Consider the following 21,591-nt stretch of genomic DNA (forward strand, 5'->3'; position numbering starts at 1 on the left):
CTACATCACCATGATGTCTATTCTTACGTGTACTTACGCAAATATTATAGAAGGAAGCATCAAATTGTCTTTACAATCATGTTTTGGTCATTTATCATTTAATCGACAATAATATATAATTCAAAATATAAATGAACTTAAGAAACCAAAATTCGTCTCAATTTGCTTGCACAAGCAATGTTTTTGCATTCACATATGCAATTTGATGAATTTGTGGAATTTCTTGATATTAGAATGGATGTCCACAATAATAATATGTAACTTTCAAAGTTTCTACCCCTATCGCACAATATTTACTGAAATTAAATTATTTGCTATAAGTAAAGTACGCACAAAATCTATTTATCATTACGTTTCACCTCATTTTCATACCAACAAGATTGCATGACGTGATGACCTATTTATTCTTCCTATGAGGATCACACGTCCAAGTTAAAAGAATAGATATTTTTTAATGTCCATAGGAGACCAATTCGAAGCTATGAAACAAGGCCTAGGCCATGGCTACCATTTTAGTACAGGTGGGCGAGTTACCACTATAGTTGTGTCAGTGTGTAATGACCCTATGGATGGTTTTTGGTGATGAAAGTCACTTTGTAATGAGGTGGTATAGTTGATAGGAATATACATATGCCCCTAACAATTTTCTCGATTATTACGTCTAACCTTTCTCATCATTACTTATGGAGAGTGGTATATTTAGCCTACTAGGGTCACCTCCTTTCTAGTCAACGTGCAGATTCCTTACTCTCATCTTCCACCATGGGTCTTTGTGGTTTCACTACCTCATTTACCTATCACATTCATTCGTCGTCATGCTTTCTTTCTTGGTGTTGCTTTCTCCCATACTCAAAGTCATGGTGTAAAACGTGCATTGATTTTCTACCTTCCCACACATGCTTTGTTGACTTCAAGCTATGGTGGGAAGGTAAAACCTACAAGTGGGTGTACCAAGAGATGTGAACAAAATTGTAGCCCTACTCTCTCACTGCTCGCAACAACTAACTTAAAGGCTCATGCATTGATCTTTGCACCATACATGTCATTCATCTTCTAATATTATCTTCTTTTTTACAAGGCAAACATAAAATTCTAGATCATGGGTTGCTTGTGAATGAGGAATTTGAGATCATCATATAAAAGTTGTTTCATACCTATTCATTTGGACAAAAGTGTACTCAGACCTAGAAAAAATGATCACAACATGAACCAAGATTTACAACCATTGACTAGTTCAACTTTTAAGATTTCATTCAACATCATGCATAGAACAAGTTTCATACACGTAATATCATGATATGAAAATGACTAGAGACTACAAGCTATCATTCATCTTCGTTTTGCCAAAGCATTTCCATTGATCTCCATCTTTCCAAACCAAAAGTATGGGACACTCGCTTTTAAATCTAAGCAAACACAAAAGGCTCTAAAATTTCAATTAAAAATAGAGGGGGGGTAGTTCTCACCACACTAATCCAAGCTTTAGTAATGTTTTGTGATGAATTATTTTAGATAACATTAGAATCCGTCTGATTCAAAGTTAGGCAACAATGCTTATTCCTTATAACAGTGTCATATGAATCCTATTTCATGGAGGTTATAAACCTACACATACACATATCTATATTTCGGCGAAACAAACATCAATCAAGCAACCCATGATCACAGAATGTGTGATTGAGGTAGATTCCTACATTTACAATCTTGAGTATCAAGAAACTGTTGCTCATCAGATATAAAAAACAGATTCAATAAAAAAAAATTGTGTAGCACGCCTTGATATAGTCATCATGTCCATATTTGGAAGGCAATTAGCATCTGAATCATACAACCCAAGAACGTAATGAGCAGAAAAACAAGTATGAAAGATTAAGATTGGAGAGTAAACTTCAATTTTTATTAATTTTATGATAAGGTGGACGAATCAAGCAATTTATCCCAGTCAAATCCATAAACGTTTCATGCAGTATTATACCCTCTGAGCTCAATTAACTGTGGAGAACCAACCCAACCCTGTACCAAAGCAGGAAGGATATGCTCTAATAATAACACTCAATCGTCAAATTTAAGCACCAATCAAGGTATGTTAATTTCTTGCTAATGGCATTCTAAATTTTCCTTTTTATTTTCCGGAATGTAGTTACTACCATCATGTCTCAGTTCCTAATCAAGGCATATGTACCATTGTGGGTGTGGATCTGTCTCCCTCAAGAAAGCCTGAATGAATGGATCTAATATTGACTTGCGCTCAGATCTTGTTGAGCTTCTCACGCAAACCATCGGCAACTCTGAGGTCCATCCATTGGGTCCAAACTGTTGCAGTAATACAAGTTTGAAAAAGCAAATTTAAGAGTTTATTGATTGAATTGGGGGGGGGGGGGGGGGGGCTTTCTCTTTTCAATTGAAGATGGAACTGGAATTGTAACATGGGGTTTCTTGGAACCAATTTGGCAACTCCCAAGAGATTAGGTGGTATTATGCAGTACCAAAAATTTGGACATGCATTTGATGGCTTGTCGATTCTCTTTATTGAGAGAGACATGGCCTTTGCAAGATCAAACATACATAATTATATCAGGAATGATGAAACCACAGATTCATGAATTAATATAATCAATTAAGTGAGAAAATGTGATTGTAAATTACAAATATATATGTGTGTGATTAAAAGATTCCCAAACATTCTATATCACATAGTATTAAAAAAAACCCTTGGGGTGAATTAACTATAATGTTGTCAATGCACTCAAATATTTCTCATCCCTCAAGCTTAGACCCAATAAATTTTACATGGTTTTTTTGTTAAACGTTGGCAATTGATGGTACACACTTGCCAATTTTGGACATAGGCTAGATAAAGTCACACCCAACATAGTCTGACTTGTCCATGACCAATGATTTGAAAGAAAGGATTCTCATCCCTTTAAAACACATCACTTGTGACAAGTACATATTCAGGACACACACAATTTGCGAAGAAAAGTATATCCATATTCTTTTGTGTTTAGGAGCAATCCGGTTCTTCCATTCTCCTTGAAATACAGATACACATCACGGTCTAGTAAAAACATAAACTCTGTTTTTCAACATATGAAAAAGCACATTGTTATGACCATGACCTACAAAAACACGATTGGGAATACCATGTGGGTGAAAAATCTGCGAATGTTTTATTAACTACACCAATGGAAACATTTATCTCATGCAATAATATGATCATGTGTTTGTTTTTTGTGCACAAATGTATATGTGTACATATCCAAAAGTTAATTTGCATCAAAAGAAAATGACCATGATTAACCTAGTGGAACTCTGGTTCCACAAACTCTTCCTTCATCCTTTGAATATCAGATTCCTTATATCATCATGGTCAAGAGTTAATGACTTTCATCAATTGAGGTAACCATTTGCATGCCACAACCAATGTCATTTTTCGCATGTTGGCATCCCCAACACTAAATTTATACACCACCCATTGATGCATCAGTGGCTCATTGGACTCTGCATGCTAATGTATCACTCACTTCTTGCCTATCCAAGTTGACATATGCAGACAATGGATGGTCATTGACGTAGTTGTTGATTGGTACCTAGTCCTGTGTGTGATGGATATCCAATCAAGCATGGACATGCACACATCGGAAAGCCCTGCGCCATCATCTTGACTACGACACTCATAAGTGAAACAATTCCTACACATGAGTGGCTTGTTTATTTGAATGGTACGTGTATAACAGCAATACACATTTAACGAGAAAACTCTAGCGATGATGAGACGAGGATGGGATGCAGTGAATGGATTTGATGGTCTTACAACTCCAGATTTCGGACAAAGTGACATCGAGCTTATTGTTTCTGGGGTGATGATGATGTCCGCGCGCAATATGCCGAAGCCGGTCATGAGCACTATTCCGGGAGAGATGATGCCCGGGCCGATGCCCTTGAGCAATGCCTCCGTTAGAGCGATGATGTGAAGAGAGATGACGGCTATGGCTTTGACCACTACTTCTAGAGAGATTATGTGAATCGAGATGATCATCATTAACATGGTCACGCTGGCTTCCTCCTCTGTTTCTAGAGAGATGATGTCCATGTCCATGTCCATGTACTTGTCCATGATGTTGCCCAGCATGGTTAAGCTTCCAATCGCCATAGCTATAATAGTTGTTTTTAGAGGAGGGATGTACACCACCACCACCACCACCACCACCACAGGAGAGGATTTCCACAAGTCTAGGGTTTCTGGATGCCTCTCTATGTCTGTCTTTTCCGCGCTCACCTCTCTCTTTCCATGGATCCGTGGCTTCTTCTTCTTCTTCCTCCTCCTCCTCCTCCTCATCATCATCATCTGATTCTTCTACTTGGTGCATAGAAACCATGCCTTTTCGTAAACCCTTAGTAGAAGCAGCAGCTTTGCAGAAGAAGCCATGAAGGCCTCTCTGCAAACTCGTGGTGGTAGATGACTTGTCTTTTCGGGGTACATTTTCATCCACTTTCACACAAGCTATGAGTGCAAGCAGGAAAGGGTCCTCTTCTTCTTCTTCTTCTTCTTCTTCTCTCTCTTCCTGTCTTTCACGGAGGACCCGAGAAGCCATGGCTTTGGTCTGTCTGGTTCTTCGCCTCTGCTCGTCGGCGATGGACCTCCTCCTCAGATGGGTTGTGGGCAATGCTCCGGGCGGCGGACGCAGGGGAGGCGGCGGAGATGGCGATCCCGATCCCGACTCGGACTCTTCCTGGCCTAGTATGAAACCAAAGGTAGTTCGTCCTCGTCCTCGTCCTCCGTCTTTCTTCGGCTTCAATTTCACGCCCGGCCGCTCCTCCCATAAGAATGGCACCCCCGCAGTTCGGACCGCACTTTGCATCCCCTCGAGAGGCGATGATGATGGATTGGATGGAGACGACAATAGATTCAAACCTGAAGAATGACTATCACTCCTCGCGAATGCTCAGGCAAAAAAACACACAAACAAACAAACAAAAAAACCAGAAGGCAAGGACTTAATCCAATATAGAAATCAATACAACACTTGGACCTTATTCTCTAGGAATAAACCCTTTGTTGACACACAATGATATTTTCAATAAGCAATATGTATGTATGTTAAACAAAAACAAGGTCTCACTCTAAGAAGAAACTTACTTGGAACACCCCCCTAACAAATGCCTCATATATCAAGGTTCAATACTATTACAGCTGATAATGAGTTCTAAACATTGAAAAGACTACTCTCTCACTCCCTCCCTATTGAAAGCCTAGAGAAAAAGGTAAGGTCTCCCTCTACTAAGAAACTTACTCCAAACACCCCCTAACAAATGGCTCATATATCAAGGTTCAATACTATTACAACCTGATAATGAGTTCTAAACATTGAAAAGACTACTCTCTCACTCCCTCCCTATTGAAAGCCTAGAGAAAAAGGTTCTCGTTCTTATAATGTAGGAGTTCACAAGTGCATATGTTATATACATGTAGCTTTTTAATACAACACGTATACATAATTGCTTATATCTCTCTTGACTTGTCTCTCCAATCAATCTGAGCCATGCTTTCTTATCTCCCATTGTTCGTGTCTTTAGCTCCTTTCATCAACACATACACACACACACTCTCTCTCTCTAGAGAAATGGGTCTCTCCACCTTATGACACTTTCTAATGCAAATATACCTTATCATTAATCTTTTGAACTAGTCTCTCCACACACGCACAAGTGGGATGTCACCATTTTTTTCTAATGCAATGCATAATATATGACACCTTGGGTGAATTCTCTCCCTTCTTCTTTTTCATTAAGCACATGGTTATATTAATTGCATGTATAAAGCACTTGCTATAGTACTACAAAAAATAGGTTGTACCCAACTAGTGATTGGCTTGCGAAACCTATGCACATACATGTGATTGAGTGCATGTGTGTGTCTTGCTCTACACATATGAACCGACAAACACACAAAATACATGAAGCTTCCCTTAATGATGTCTTACAAGTCCCTCTCCCTCTCCCTCTCCCTCACCACACACACTCACACACACACACACACATGATGCATGAAGCTTTCATTTCCATGTATTATCCATGGTATCTTATATATATGTCTAAATGCACAGAAAGTACATGAAGTTTCCTACAATGCATTATGTACGATGCCTTGTATTTCAAGGATTTGCCCTTCCCTCAATACATGTGTTGTGTTGTGTATGTGTAGGGTAAAAATAAATGGAAAATCCTTCTCTATGTAAAATCATGAATGCTTCAAAACCTAATCAACGTAACACTCTCCACAACTTGCGCTTGAGAATAAGTCTCAATCTAAAATAATTTTTGTCTCCCTCTATGCATGCATTCAAGAGGATAATTTGTTCATACACTTTTTCACATTTCTATGTTTGAAACGGATGTTCTCTTGGTATTTCGTGCATAATGCCAAACGTGTGTATAAATTATAACTTCACATATTTCCAATTTCCCATTTGATATAACTTAGAAGCTTGTTCTTATAAACATTCCTCACATACCACTAATTTCTCATAATTCCTATGTATGTCCTTGAAAACGTAAACAAGCATCGTAGATAGTTAACGTAACATAAATATGATGTACAAACATGAATATCAAGAAAGTGAGGTGTGTTGAAACAAAGGATAAGTTTTCAATGCATGTTACACAACATTACAATCAAAATCTTAATAAGGAACATTTCATTGCTAGTTGTGTGTATGACAAGCTTCAAGCATATAATTTGCCCCTTTTGAGGAAGTGGGCTCGCCTATAAAGAAATTCATTCAAGATTGAATGATTATTCAGTCGCAAGTCGTTTGTATTACGTTGAATTACATTGAAAATTTCTAGACTATGAAGTTTGCTTCTTGTCAAAATTTATAATTTCACTATATATTGTTTGTAAATAGTCTAAATATTTATATATTCATTGCTTAGGTTTTGATGTATGACTCTTATAATACGTATATCAAAAGCATTCAAGCATTTTGATTGCATGCTGTCTTCATTGTACAATTATTGTTAAGAGTGCCACATTTTATATCTACTATTTGTTGAATGAGAAACACTCATTGTATACATATAAAGAATTAGATTTTCCATGTATATGCCCTCATGAATAGGGTATATACCCTCATGAAGAGTTCCTACTCCTAGACACGTCACACTTCATATCAATAATATATTTTCCTATTATTAAAACATAAAAAGATTGCTATATTGTCTAATGTATGATAATTTGTATATATGAGGTATGCTAATTTGTATTGTAATTTGTTAAGGAGGATCTTGGACACTAGACCATGTCTTATGTATGCTCGTCTATAAAAGGGAAGACCGTTGGATTAGAATATATTCATGGGGTTTTGAACCTCATCTCAACTAGGAATATATTCATATATATTATTTGTTGAACAAGAAACACTTCTTGTATACACGTAAAGAATTAGATTTTCCACGTGTATATTGGACCCTCAAGAAGAGTATTATATAGGTTCATGAAGAGTATTATATAGGTTCATGAAGAGTCCCTACTCCTAGAAACTTCATTCCATATAACGTTATATCAACCATATGCTTTGTTATTATAAAAACAAGAAAGGTTCTTACATAGTCTGACGAGGTATGCTAATTTGTACAACTAAGGAGGAGCTTGGATATCAAACCATGTCTTACGTATGCTCATCTAAAACAGGGAAGAAAGTTCAAGATTAGAATATATTCATGGAGTTTTGAACCTCATCTCAACCAAGAACCCATGGAATCAAGACATTTTGCTAGACTTGTGCCACTTACCATATGCTTGACAGAGAGCAAGGGTGACCATTGCCAATGAACTTAGACTTGTATCACTTATTGTATAAAAGGAGATCATAAGGGAAACAAGAATATGGATTCTGCTTGTGCCATAGGCTAGAATCTAGTCCTAAGATTCTCATTGTCCACTTGATGAAGGACAACATTAAGGTTTGTACACGACTCACCATTAAATTGCATTTGCAATAACGTGTAAATGCCTCAATACTTTACACAAATGGTGCATGATTATGGGCTTGCATGTTTGCATACATATGATGTATTAATTCAGTCATGACACACTCCATCAAATTTCAATGTTATCTATCTTTTGCATGCTCAAGATGGACAAGTCGATGGATAAACATCTATAATGATAGCCCTATGATATACAATGTGAGTGTTTCTACAGGCAACTTTTTGAGACAAAGATACCATTGACCATATGATGTATCATGCTAGATGTGTGATAAGTGAAGATAAGCAAGAAAATGCACCACTTGAAAAATTAACAACAAGAGAGAAAAGAGGTATGGATATGACGTAAAATGGTCGGGAAAATGGTGGTGTACAAAGATGAGGAATAGGAGGTAAATTGCGGTGCACCTATGCGAGGTTAGGTTGGTGGAAGTACTAGAAATTGTACTTTGAATAATAAGGAAGACGCGCCATGTTCATACTTGGGGACACTATATAGAGGGCAAAGAACAAATCTCGAGGAAAAGGCAAGGAGATGGTGCTCAAATATTCAAGAGACAAATCAACACTTAATATACATGGGACATTGAACGATGTAACATGGAAGAGTATGTGGAAACGAGAGCAAACCCATTGGGAACAAAGAGTTTTTATGAAAAAAGAGTGGAAACAAAACGAAGAAGATGAACCCCAAATGAACAGCTTGGGGTCATGTTGTTTCTTCTTCTTATATAAGGCTTTGCAAAGGGGGGCCGGTTGTTTATGTATGTATGTACAGGTATCCAAAATTTGTATTGGTGTTGGTATTTTGTAATGTAATTTTTCATGTGCATTTGTGTATGAATTTATTTATTTATTTATATATATATATATATATAAAAGGATACATAGTGGCTAGACCATGATCAACTAAATTGCTTTTGGAATGCAAAAGCAAGGTATGTGGAAGCACAATCCCACTCCATTGGGTGGTTGTGGTGGTGCAAGTGGTACTCATGGTGGCTCTTGTGCTCGCCCAGGAACTCGTGGAAGTTGGACGCCGACACGAGGCCGAGGCCGTGCTCGCTCGCGAGGCCTACGAGGGACGGCAACGGGACCAGCCACTCGGGGCAATGGTGCACGGCGTCCGCGAGGTAGAAATCGTATTGGATTCCGAAGTCGGCCGCCGAGTATGCGGAGGCAGGGGATGTCAGTGTCCCAGCCGAGGCCTCGATGGCGGTCCTGAACCTTCTTCGGCCGAGGAGGAGGATTGCTCTTTCGGAATTCACTTTGTCGAAGGTTATTCGGTAGAGGCTATTTCCAAAGGACTTGTGGTATCTCCTTGTCGGGCCTCGTGAATTGGGTGCCACCGCTGCGAGCTTCGCCACGATCGTGTCCGCATCGGGCATGGTGCCTATGAAATACCCGCCGGGTTTGAGCAAGGCCGCCACGTTGGCCATTGCGGCCCGCGCACGCTCCTCGCTCGACCACGCGTAATGCAGCGCGAACTGGCAGCTGCACACATCGAAAGTACCACTGGATGGGCATGGGTGTGCCACCTCATTTGCCACATCATTGTCATCATCCACACCTGGCATGGCCATGTGGACCCCACTGCCCCGTGAAACCTCGGGACCGCATTGGGCCGATCGAATGGCACGGAGGAGAGAGGGAGCAAAGGCATCGGCGCACACGAACCGTGCCTCGAAGCTGTATCGAGATGCAATGTAGCGGAGGCGAGCGGATTCGACAAGGCTTGAAACCATGTCGACCCCGACATAGGACCCCGCACGCACCTTGTCCCACCTGGGAAGGTCTCCGCCACTACCGCAGGCGAGGTCGAGGACGGCCTCTCCACCTCGGGTGAACATGTGGATGAGCCACCATGTGATCCAACCATGGAGGTGTTTAAGGTTGAGGATGGGGCTAATGGCCTCTCCATCTTGGACATTGGCATGGCCATTCACATTAACACTCTCATTCTCGTCATCATGATTCTTAGGCTTCTTGTTGTAAGCTACAACATCAACTTTATTATTATGAGAAGGAGGTGGTGGATGTGGCTTCTTCATCTTTTGGCTCCTAGCTTCATAGTGTTGGAAAATGAGCCTTTGTGCTTTGGCCATACTACTACCACTACAACTAGCATAATCCTTAGCTGAGGTGGTATAGATCAAGTTAGTAGTAGGCCTAGGAGGAGCACTTATGATTGGGGAGATAATATGATCATTGATGATGGTTGAGGAAGAAGAAGAGGAGGAGGATATTGGTGCTCTAGTATCTCCATCATCACTTGCTAGACCTAAGCTTCCAATGGTATTGCAACCATAATATTGGCTAGTTAAGCTTGACATCATAATCAGGTTCATCTCCATCTCCCTCTCAAAATGAGGTTCATCAAATGAACATAATCCAAGTGAGTCATGATGATGATGATGACGATGAGGAAGAGGAGGAGGAGGAGGAGGAGGAGTTTCCATGGCTTCATGCAACCCCATGCCTAATAATACAAAAAGAATCTATTTCTTCTTCCTCTTCGAAATCTATTACTTCTACTTATACTAGTAAACTTGTTTTGGAGCTTACAAAAACTTTCTTTATCCAAACAAATAATAACTCCTTCCCCATGCACACACAAAAAACTTAAGTCCCAAATGTCCTCTTGCTCACAGTTCCCTTTCCAATACATACCCTTGCACATACGCACCATTTTGTTCTCGAGACACTCAATATTTGGGATAAACTTTGTTGCATCAGGAGCACTATCTTCGTTTGTCTTCACATCCTTGGAAACTCATTGTGCACTTCTCAACGATCCCTTCGAAATCTAGGTTTTATTCTCTCCCCCTTTTCTCGAGGGTTGAAGCTGATGGGCTTATGGAATTCAAATATCAAACGCAACTCGGCCACATCCCTTCCAAACACGAAAAGACACACTTTTCTTGGCCCCCACACAATGAGAAGCATCCTAATGAGATATAAGAAGTTGAAAGAACTATGGGAGTTAACCTATGCCTACAACATGAACATTATAGATTTTTGATGCATCCCTTAAACTGTGGTAAAACATTGCATCATGAAAATGCCATGTAAATTGTGCCATTAAGATCTATCCAAAGTTATAGCACAACTAGGCCAAATGTTGGATTATGGCATGTAGAGACCACCTCAACGAGTACATTGTATCCTCAATGAACCTCATTCCATATTCAACCCATGTATGTATATATGTCGAAATAAAGAGGATAAGTTCATTTTGAGCATATTGAGCTTTAAATTAAAAATGCACATGCACAACGCTAGAGTGACTGGAGATATATTCCATGTGAATCATGGCCAAATAGCATAACTTACTTCGTTGAATCATTGAATAGGATATCAATCAATGGTGTTCTGTGATAAGAAGCCTATTATTACTCAAGTGGGAGTCGGTGTTAAGAGATGATGCTTAAAGAAAAATTTGCTTAACTTGCAAAGGCTTGAAGTTAGTGCTTGATGGGTTTGTTGAACACACGGTCTAGGTTAATAATATCTAATGTAGTTCCTAAATGTTAATGGGTTTTGCTTAATGAGACAATGTTATGCCTCTATGAGTATTGGGATTGTGAAAATGAAGGCTTTAGATGATTAGTGTTTCCATATAATAATGTATAATGAAAATCCTATTACGAAATCCCTCGAAGTGCAACACACCATGTTGAATATGCTTTGGCATTGTAGAAAAATCAAACTTAATAATTATATTCGTTTAGTTTGTCGTCTTGTGCGATCCATTGGAAAGAGTAGTGATCGTATAATTTATGGTCTTACGAGGGGCTTGTGTTTTATGATTTTTTTGAAACTCGATTGACATTGTTTGTCGTTTATGCACTAAGGTCGTAGACAAATTATTGATATAATGACACATGTGTTAAGTTAGTAATATTATTAACATGTAAATATCTCTCTACGTCTTATGTTCCTTGATTAATTCATGGCAAATAGTGTACACTATTGGTGTAAAAATATGTGAAGTTAGGGAGCTCGATCTCTAGTTCAAATTTTCTTTACCATTCCACTCAAATGGCAGTTTCCAAACCTTTGACCACTAGAACAATAAAATTTTTAATCCATTTCATGGTTTACTTCATGTGGTTTCTTTCTTTTGGCCTCTACATGAATTATAGTTCGAAGCCACACCACCTATTATCTTAAACTAAAAGCTAACCTTGTAACCTAGGTTGTATCTCAAGAATACGTAATTGTGTGTCTTGTCATTATAGAGGTATACCATAACTTTGCATGGGAAATTTCGTATTTTCCTATACCTTGGATGTGTTTTGGTAAATATCTAGCAAGTCAAGGGCATTTTGGTGTTTTGCTCTTAACTTATTGCTTAATGCAGGGTGCTAGAAAGCATCTTTAATGTTTCAGCTATTTGTAGTAAAAATATGGTGGCTCCATACTCGCATGTGCAAATATAGAAGTAGTTATAGATGTAGTCACATATGTGATTACTTGCATCTCGATAAACCAAGAATCAACATTAGATCTAGTTATTTTGTTAGTGTAGTTCCTTGAATATGTTTACGTACAAATATGTATGCGATTGCCTACATTGCACTACCCCTTGAGTACATTTCACACCAAATTGTGTCACATCGAGTACATTTTTAATGTCATGTGAAAGAGTAAAACAATAGCTACGATGACAAAAAATCCAATAAGAATCCAATGAAAGCTACAAGTTATTCAATTAGAACAACGGTATCATCTTTGCAAAAGAAAGCGTTATTAATGAGCACACTCCATTTTTTTATGTTTTCATTGAAAGAGAGTGAGAGATCATGCATTATACTTGTTTTTTTTTCAAATTTACAAAGAAGTTAAAACTTAATAATGCAATTTTCTGAAATGATAATCATTAGAAAACTTCAAAGGTCATTATCAAGCCTCATAGGAATTTCCACCTTAGAGATAAAAGACACAAATAAAAATATTCTAACGAATTTTGGACGACTGTTTTAAATTAAAGATAGGCACATTTAGTTTGATTATTGTATCATGCATGGACAAACAATGCCAGAAGAAAGAACATTTGTTGGGGAACTTGCTATTGATATTAGAAACATTGTACTCCAAGGATCGCCAAAAAATATCCAATAGAAATTATTGTGTGTATATCCTGATGATTCCATGCTCCTCAAAAACTTCCAATCACAATTATCATGCATAGACCCCATTGTTTCCATGCACTCAACACAAAAAAGGAATATACGCAATTGTAGCTCATGCATATAATCTTCTCTTTTGGAATCTATAAATACTCCAAGCAATAATAACACATAATCTATGCAACAACTGAATGCAAGCTATGGCAACATGCAATCTACTCTCTCTAAAAATGTAGTACTCCTTTTCATTTAATTTTTTTTGAATGCAAGCAACAATAGCAACACAAATTCTAATTCCAACAGAAATGAGTAAAAACTATCACAGATATGTAATCACGATATTTTCTTCATCTTTAAATAAATTGAGATAATGAAAGATAAAAAAGGAAATTTTCCTACATAAGATGGATCGGTTTTTGCAGCAGTATAAACAACCACAAATAATGACATCCATAGAGAAGAAGATGACGAAGACACAATTGATAGAGAAGATTTCATGAATGGCTGCAGGAGGTTAGGATAACTCATGAAGTTACGAGAGCATTCTTTCTACGCCTTGGTAGTTTCAACTTCAAATTACAGCTACTCCTGATACCAATTACAAACAAACATGGGAAGGAAATGACACCTCAAATATATCAGGAATCATGTAAGAAAACAAAAAATAACTAGATTTCAGGTACAATAGAAACATCAATACCATCCATAAAAGTTTATTTTGGTGTGTTAGACCCATGGAAATAAAATGGTTTTTACAATTAGACCTCAGTTTTAAATAAGATCAATTGACATGATTAAACCCTATAGAAAAGACTGATGAGCACGTCAATGGAGATGGACAAGATTTAAGAGACTTGCAATAATACATTTCCCACATACTATTGTTGTTTCTAATGGATCCACCCCTATGTGACCATAGGTTACAGATACACTCTGTTTTGTTACAGTTTTCTTGTGGGGGATTCAACATTTACAGACAGTGGAAAGGTAATGAATGAACATATCAGCGTTCCAATTTTGACACATACATCTTGCCTATTATTGGGGATGCGTCCTTAAAGAAACGTATGTGCATGTAAGGGTCAATTGATGAAAACTTGATGTTTACACTTCTAAGGTAGTTAGGATGAGTAAACCACAAGCTATGCTAGAAATGTAGCCACCTTAATCATTAAGGCCAGGCATTATAGATAGCTAGGCCAAGTGTGTGAAAATAATGGTTAATTCCAACACAATTATTGCATGGCCTAAGATGAACCAAACTCGGCAAACCATTTCTCATGGCGCTCTATATCTGCTAATGAGACACTGCGAGAGATTTTCAATAATGCTTCTTCAAAGTCACACATAGCAACCGGTTCCTGCATTGCATCCTTTGTCATATTCTTGATTTCATCACGTGTCTTTCCCGCAATTTTTCTTCTCATCCCATTCATAGAAGCATCCCTACATATGTTTGTCAAGTCATCCCCACTGTATCCATCTGTGCGACGAGCCACTACATCTATATCCACATCAGGTGCTATCTGTCCAAAAATACAGATGAAAAAGGAACTAAATGAGGCATTGGCTAGGCAATACAAACATCAATAGCTAATGATAGCCAATCATTGTTAAATACAAAAGTACGGCTTATATATGATGTCAAGCAACATTAGCCATGGAGCACAAAACTTAAAAGGTCATACAAAACTACAAGCTTTCATCAATCATAAAGAAACTAAAGAAGATTATCACAAGATAGCCAAACGGCTAAATAAAGACTTATACCTTGTATATTCTTCCCACCATATCATTCAGATTCACCATTTACTATATTTCATTGCAGAAATGATAATTCAGGACACAAATAGATGGTGCCACAGAATCTTAGGTTGGTCCAAGTTCCTGTTAATTATATGAATGGGAGTTCATCTGTAAGATGTATAAGAATGATACAAGAATACTCGACTTTCTCTAAGTCAGAAGATTGTGTGTAGTTTTCTCTCTAAAATTACTTCAAATTAAAAATGTTATAACTGGAGAAATTTCCAATTGATCTGATAGTCCCAATCCTTAATGTTTCCGCTTGACTGCCTTCACCTTCATTACTAGCATAACTTATGATATCTTGATATATTCCAAGATACATTGCAGTACGTATCTCCGGAAAATTAGGAAAATTTAGGACTATCCAACACCACATCCCTCATATTTGAAGATGCCTACTCTACTGTCATAGAATTTAGTACCCATCCCTAATTTTGAAGTATATCCGCTCCCATCCATACTGAAATTTTTTGTATGTTTCAAAGAGAATATCCTCTAATAATGTACTAAACATGATATATTTATATCCTTATGTTCATCAGTCTTCTATATTTTGAAATCTGTAAATTTAGCAAGCCAATTCTTTTTCAATGATTCAAGTAAATCCGAGAATTGAGAAAACATCAACTACTTATATCATGGAAATTGGACACTCATCAAAGAGGGCCTGCCACAACTTTATAGTTCTACTTCTTTACCTCGACGCATAGTTCGTACTCCTGAAGATGTTCAAGCCATATAGTTTTACAATGATCTAAGATCTATTTGATGACTAGTAAGTTCCTTAAATGCTTTCATGAAATAGGATCGTAATCTTGACCGTATAATAGATGGTTTCTCTTTTCATACTAAACTGATTTATAAACATTATTACATGAATTTAAAGATGTGTTTCCAACCAATGAACCTTATGGTTCACCAAAAGAAGCAACTAAACATTGGCTTATCAATTGATTATAAGTTTAGCAAATAAATTATTTTTTGTATATGCTACTATCACCTTCTGTTTTCATTACAACTTTACAAACAATAATGCAGTGATATACCCAGCAAAGAAGATTTGGTGGTGACATCATATTGCAATACAAATAATCTAAAAGATTTAGATTCCCAAGAATTATCCCTCTTCATATTCAAAGAATACTTTAAGACTTGGAACAAGAACTCCCACTAAACAATCTAAGAAAAACAACAAGTGTTTACCATGCATTCCTTAATGATTCTAACACACTTTTGGCCTTCCTACTATGCACAATCTACACAAGGAAATGGCTTACCTCAACACCTCTGAGGTTGATACGAATCAATTCACGCCTGCTCTCTTCATTAGGGAGAGGTATGTAGATCCTCTTCTCCAATCGTCGTCTACATAGAAAAATTGATAGGCTCATAGCACCTAATTGAATACCAATTATCAATGATGGCTAACTTAATGTGGTCTTACCTAAGCGCTTCATCAATATCCCATGGAAAATTTGTAGCTGCCAAGACCATGACTGTTTTTTTCTCTCCATCATCACTGACCGTACTATTATTGACACCATCAACTTGGACAAGTAGCTCTGATTTGACACGTCGTGAAGATTCATGTTCTCCAGAGGCCCTGAGTTTAGAAATACAATAAAATGACAGATATAACACATACAAACATAAACTAAGCTTTGAAGGCTATATTACAAAATGCTTCTAGTCAGAGAAATGCATGCAAGCATCTGATTTACAATATAAAACTTTTTACTTACCCACGAGCATTGCATAAGGAGTCAATCTCATCAATGAAAATCGTGCTCGGTGCATATGACCTTGCGAGATCAAATAGGCAACGAACCATACGTTCACTTTCTCCCCGCCATTTCGAAGCTAAAGTTGCTGAAGAAACATTAAAAAATGTCGTTCCACACTCAGTGGCAACAGCTTTGGCTAAAAGTGTCTTTCCTGTTCCAGGTGGACCAAACATAAGCACTCCCTTCCAAGGTCGGCGTATACCCTAAACAATTGCAATAAACATTATTTTATTTTAAGAGTAAGAAAAGACTAAACTTACGTTAAATTTTTGACATAAAAGATGAAAGATGCTTCTGATTAACAGAACACCTTTTTAGAAGGAAAAATGATAGTTATTCAATGAAAGATACCTCCTGAAAATATCACTATGATTGCAGAAAAATGCACTGTTATAGTGGAAAAATGTGCATCCCTAACTAGTGTCATAAAAGGTGCAGAGAAAACCTGAAAGTATTCAGGCATCCACAAAGGTAACAATTGCAATAAACATAATTTTATTTTAAGGGTAAGAAAAAGTCTAAACTTAGGTTATATTTTTGATATAAAAGAATCAAGATGCTTCTGATTAACAGAACACCTTTTTAGAAGGAAAAACGATAGTTATTCAATGAAAGATACCTCCTGAAAATATAACTATGATTGCAGAAAAATACAGATCCCTAACTAATGTCATAAAAGGTGCAGAGAAAACCTGAAAGTATTCCGGCATCCACAAAGGTAACACAACAGCTTCTTCTAGCAGTCTTTTTGCTTCTGTAAGTCCAGCAATGTCATCCCATCTTACCCCAGGACTGGTTTCTAGAACATCTCTTTCAAGCATCTCTGCTAGTTCTGCATCTGGTCCCTCGTATCGTCCTCTTCTTTGTTTCCCTTCTTCATCATCAACTCCACCCTAAAAGCACATGCAGGTGAATACAGAAACATCACATGAGTATAGAGGATACGAATGACTTAGTATACATATTTGAAGCTATTGGAACTAGTATTATGTTCTTTATTTGTAGACATAACTATCAACCAACGCACCAGAAGAAATATATAATGTAATCAATTCACAATATTACTCAAAGGTAATCAATCAGCTTTAAGATGCTCCCCTCTATATAAGCTTAGACATGGCTTGAATATGAGAATCAATGGAATGACAACAAAAACAAGATGATCGAATGACACTGATATTTAGATTGAAATGCATAATTGATGTTCAAATGCAGTGACAAGATACAATAAAACTATTAGAATTATGAACCTGAGCATCCATAGAGGCAATCAGAGAATTTTTAGTATAGACGGAGAAAGTTACCCCAGAAGACTGTCTTCATAAAATTACATTTGAAAGATTCATAAGAGCAGTAAATTATGTTAGGAATTGATATTGCAAAAATGGTATGATTCGAGTAACCATACCAAATTGTCCCTCTTATTTGGAGTCTTTCCTAAAGGTTTTTTTCCCCCTTGGCTAACATGATTCACCGATCGGGATCCAGGTCTAGCAGCAGCAGATGTATTCTTTGATCCTCTTCCAGATCCTCCAGTAACACTTTTTCGCGAGAAGGAAGGCCCTTTGGTATCTGCATCTTGACCACGCCGTCCTATATTCATTTGGCTCACTTTTGTTGGCCTGCTGCGACTGCCATACAATTGTTGAGGGTCTCTACCAGGGGACCTCCAACCATCACCATCATCAGAAACACCACCTCCAAGTGGATACTCATCCGCTGAACTGAACATGAATGATTTCGAGGTGTTGTGATGATGAACCATAGAACTGGCCTTGAAAGCTTTCTTTTCTCCATCTAGCTGTTTAACAGCCTCAATTTCTTCTGCAAGTTCCATCTTGCATTTGAGCCACTTTGTGCGTATCATAGGATCCTCAACTGTATTTAAATGCCTATACCAAAAAAACATAATAGATATGTTTTATGATGTATGTAATCTACTTCCTATACAGGTTTAATATTCTGACCAAAAATAGTATTGTAATTAGCCTATGCCTAAATAAATCCATAAGAGCTTCTTAAAGTATTGTGCAGCAAGCCTTGCATGTGAGACTATATAATACACCTGATGATACATGCCGATCTGGCAAAATAGATTATAAATGTCATGGCTCCACATCATTCCAAACTTTGAATTGCGATTCGTTGAACCTACTTTTTCTTGCATCAATAAACATGATTATAGCAGATTTTCTGCCTGAATCTGGTCCTTCTGATATCTTAGACATACATACAAGAAGGGATTCATGATGCTAGCAACTATATTGACTACTGCCTTGCCAGGATGTATGAATCTACTCTACAAGTTTGAGTTGAGTACCAACGACAAAAAAATCAGATGGCACGTGCCAGAGCAATTAGGTTTCAAGAGAGGCTTCAAAACACAGAATCAAATACAAACTCTTGCATTCATTATCAAAGAGAGTCCGTAGAATACATAGAAAAATATCTACAGTTGCATTATGAGCCCTGCAGAGCCTTTGACACAGTAGTAGTAAGTATCCATTGGGATCACGATAGCAATGCATGAGGAATTTATGCATTGTGTGAGTCAGTTCCAGGTCAAATACCGTGTTGATTGCTATTGGCGTGAAACAAGTATTCCCACTCCCATCTAATTTCTTCAGATTGTACACCGGTGAGCTATCTGCTAGATATACACGAGATGTTTTCTAACAGACACACTGACCAAACCATGGGCATAACTAGCAGCCTGGAGGGATACTTTTTATTCTCTGATGCCAATGATATTATTCTAAGCTTAAATTCACTGGATGGATGCTGAGAAACCTGGAATCATTGTGTATGTTTCGAATATACAGTGGAGGAAATTTTCAGTGTGCCTCAAGAAAACCAAGGTCATGTTATCTGAAACCACTTGAGTGTGCATAACTTTATCAAATCATCACTTTCCATTCGGAGCGAAACATATGGAATGAATATATTCATATTCATACAGGACAATTATTCTCTTTGTGAGAGGCCAACCTTCACACCCAGAAGCTTCCAAGCTCAGACATGTAATAATTGACATGGTTGTTATAGCAACTCTTCTTTACAGGGTGAAAATTTGCAGATCTAGTGTATACAAGGGAAACTATAGAGACATTCTGAGAGACCATTCTTAATTAGATCCCAAACAAAAAGAAGTAAACCTTTAGAGGATCGTGAAATTGTATGTATTGAGTACGGTGCAAGAGTCATCGTCACGTGGTCAGAGGACAGTTTACCAAACTGTTCTTGCAGCTTGCATTCAACAAATCAGGCAGCTTCCAATATGAAGATGCTCAATTGACGAGGCCAGACAATGGGAGGAATAGTTCAGGAGGGAATGGGTGGCATCATTGGACAACATCATGAGTTAGCTTCGTTGGTAAAGACAGTTGCTGCTAGACATAGTGGCTGTAGGTTCAAGGCTCATTGTGACAAAAAATGCTAAAAACTCTTAAGTTCATTCATGGAAAAAAAAGAAGCAAACCCTACCTATGTTCCATCTAGCCTACCTAAAAATGATTTGTAATTGCTATCTCTATAAACGTTTTCAGGTCTATCTTCTTTTCTTGCATTAGAATAATCTATTTGATTTGGTTTTTCACTTAAGTGTGTTTGTGTTTGGGATTGAATGACTTCGAGCCTTGAATGTATGTATTTGTATTTTGAGTGCATCATCCATTTCAAGTGACTGCATTAGTGAACTTAAAACGAGAATACCAACTAATCCTACAATTGAGGCCTACCGACAGGACTCGGTTGAGCAAAGCCTACTAGCCAACCAATGACGCCAACTGAACCTAAGGATAAAGCCTACATACGAAGGCATCCATTCATCTGAAACCACTCAACCTCCACCAAGACTTCACAAGGTGCAGCTTCCCAAACTTGACATTTTGTCTTACTTCATTCGGAACCCCTGCAGTCCCCACCCTCTTTCATAACTTCTCATAGATTTCCACAACATCCATCCCATGAGGACCTCCTCTATCTAAAACTTATCTGAGCAGACAAGAGCACAACAAATATCATCACGCTAAACACAGAGAGGATTTCGATGAACCATCAAACGCCACTTGGTAGAAAAATATCTTGCTAGGAACAATTAAAGGGCATCACCGTTGATCACACAATAACACCACATCACACATGTCCTAGACCATGGTATTGACACCCTGATCAGCATAAAATCAAAGCCATCAACTCCAAACCTTGGAAGAACTTACCTTACATGTGAGACAACTTAATGAAACAACCTTATGGTACTCATTGCAAAGAGAAAAAACCTTATCACATTCAAGAGTTCTAAAAAGAAAGAATTTACACACTCAGGTGAATCAGCAAAGGGATGTGTAATTAAAGATAATTCTGGGTCTAACGACGCCATCCCACATTACACCCAATCGAACCACATCCTCACAATCAGTAATATCATATTACATGCAATAAAGAACCAAATGATATGATATGGCACCCACTAAAGAGCGACAAAAAGTGAAAAAAAAGGTAATACTTGTTGATCTGCGCAATTGCACCATCAAAGAAGATGATTGATGGCTCATACATTCCTTCCAAAGCATAATCTCTTGCTAATTTCAAATGCTCTTGCAGGCCTGCTATGGCTCCCATCGTCCTTCCAAACAGCTCAACGAGCCAGATCAAAATTGCCGCTCCTCAAGATGACAGATACTGCACCAATGCCCCGCGAATGCATTGCTGTCGCAAGAAAACATGAGATTCGTTCTCATCAGTCGAAGGGGGATCTCCGGCACTGATGACTTCGCTACTCCTCCAGTGACTCTTCCGGCGCACTTGTCTCGTTGACACGAGCACGCTTTCGGTCACTCGGTTGATTGAGAAATCCGAAGAAGGGCATGAAACCT

At 37.9% G+C, this 21,591-nt stretch overlaps 2 protein-coding genes across 2 annotated transcripts; both read right to left on the bottom strand.

The window, feature by feature from the left end:
* Nucleotides 1–8,759: 8,759 nt before the first annotated feature.
* LOC147859873 (mRNA cap guanine-N(7) methyltransferase-like) lies at nt 8,760–10,576 on the bottom strand. The gene has a single exon (XM_087324176.1). It carries the CDS (start codon nt 10,467–10,469, stop codon nt 8,898–8,900), a length of 1,572 nt encoding a protein of 523 aa, XP_087180302.1. The 5' UTR covers nt 10,470–10,576; the 3' UTR covers nt 8,760–8,897.
* A 3,377-nt stretch (nt 10,577–13,953) lies between these two features.
* LOC147859874 (katanin p60 ATPase-containing subunit A1-like) lies at nt 13,954–21,513 on the bottom strand. The gene is made up of 7 exons (XM_087324416.1): nt 21,222–21,513; nt 18,126–18,609; nt 17,410–17,610; nt 16,676–16,920; nt 16,378–16,536; nt 16,211–16,298; nt 13,954–14,650 (listed from the first exon to the last, which is right to left on the bottom strand). Exons 1-7 carry the CDS (start codon nt 21,335–21,337, stop codon nt 14,372–14,374), a joined length of 1,572 nt encoding a protein of 523 aa, XP_087180542.1. The 5' UTR covers nt 21,338–21,513; the 3' UTR covers nt 13,954–14,371.
* Nucleotides 21,514–21,591: the final 78 nt, after the last annotated feature.

The sequence above is a fragment of the Azolla caroliniana genome, unplaced genomic scaffold (genome assembly GCF_043228905.1).
Source record: "Azolla caroliniana isolate FFs.n. ecotype wild unplaced genomic scaffold, voAzoCaro1.0.p SCAF_9, whole genome shotgun sequence".
NCBI classification, from domain to species: Eukaryota; Viridiplantae; Streptophyta; class Polypodiopsida; order Salviniales; family Salviniaceae; genus Azolla; species Azolla caroliniana.

Bases quoted from the DNA above. Each gene is read 5' to 3' on its own strand.
- LOC147859873 (XM_087324176.1), bottom strand. From the start codon at position 10,469: ATGGGGTTGCATGAAGCCATGGAAACTCCTCCTCCTCCTCCTCCTCCT.
- LOC147859874 (XM_087324416.1), bottom strand. From the start codon at position 21,337: ATGGGAGCCATAGCAGGCCTGCAAGAGCATTTGAAATTAGCAAGAGAT. The intron at 16,537-16,675 runs GTAAGTAAAAAG...TTCTAAACTCAG, and splicing joins TCCTTATGCAATGCTCGTGG to GGCCTCTGGAGAACATGAAT. The intron at 14,651-16,210 runs GTAAGCCATTTC...ATTTTTGGACAG, and splicing joins TCAACCTCAGAGGTGTTGAG to ATAGCACCTGATGTGGATAT.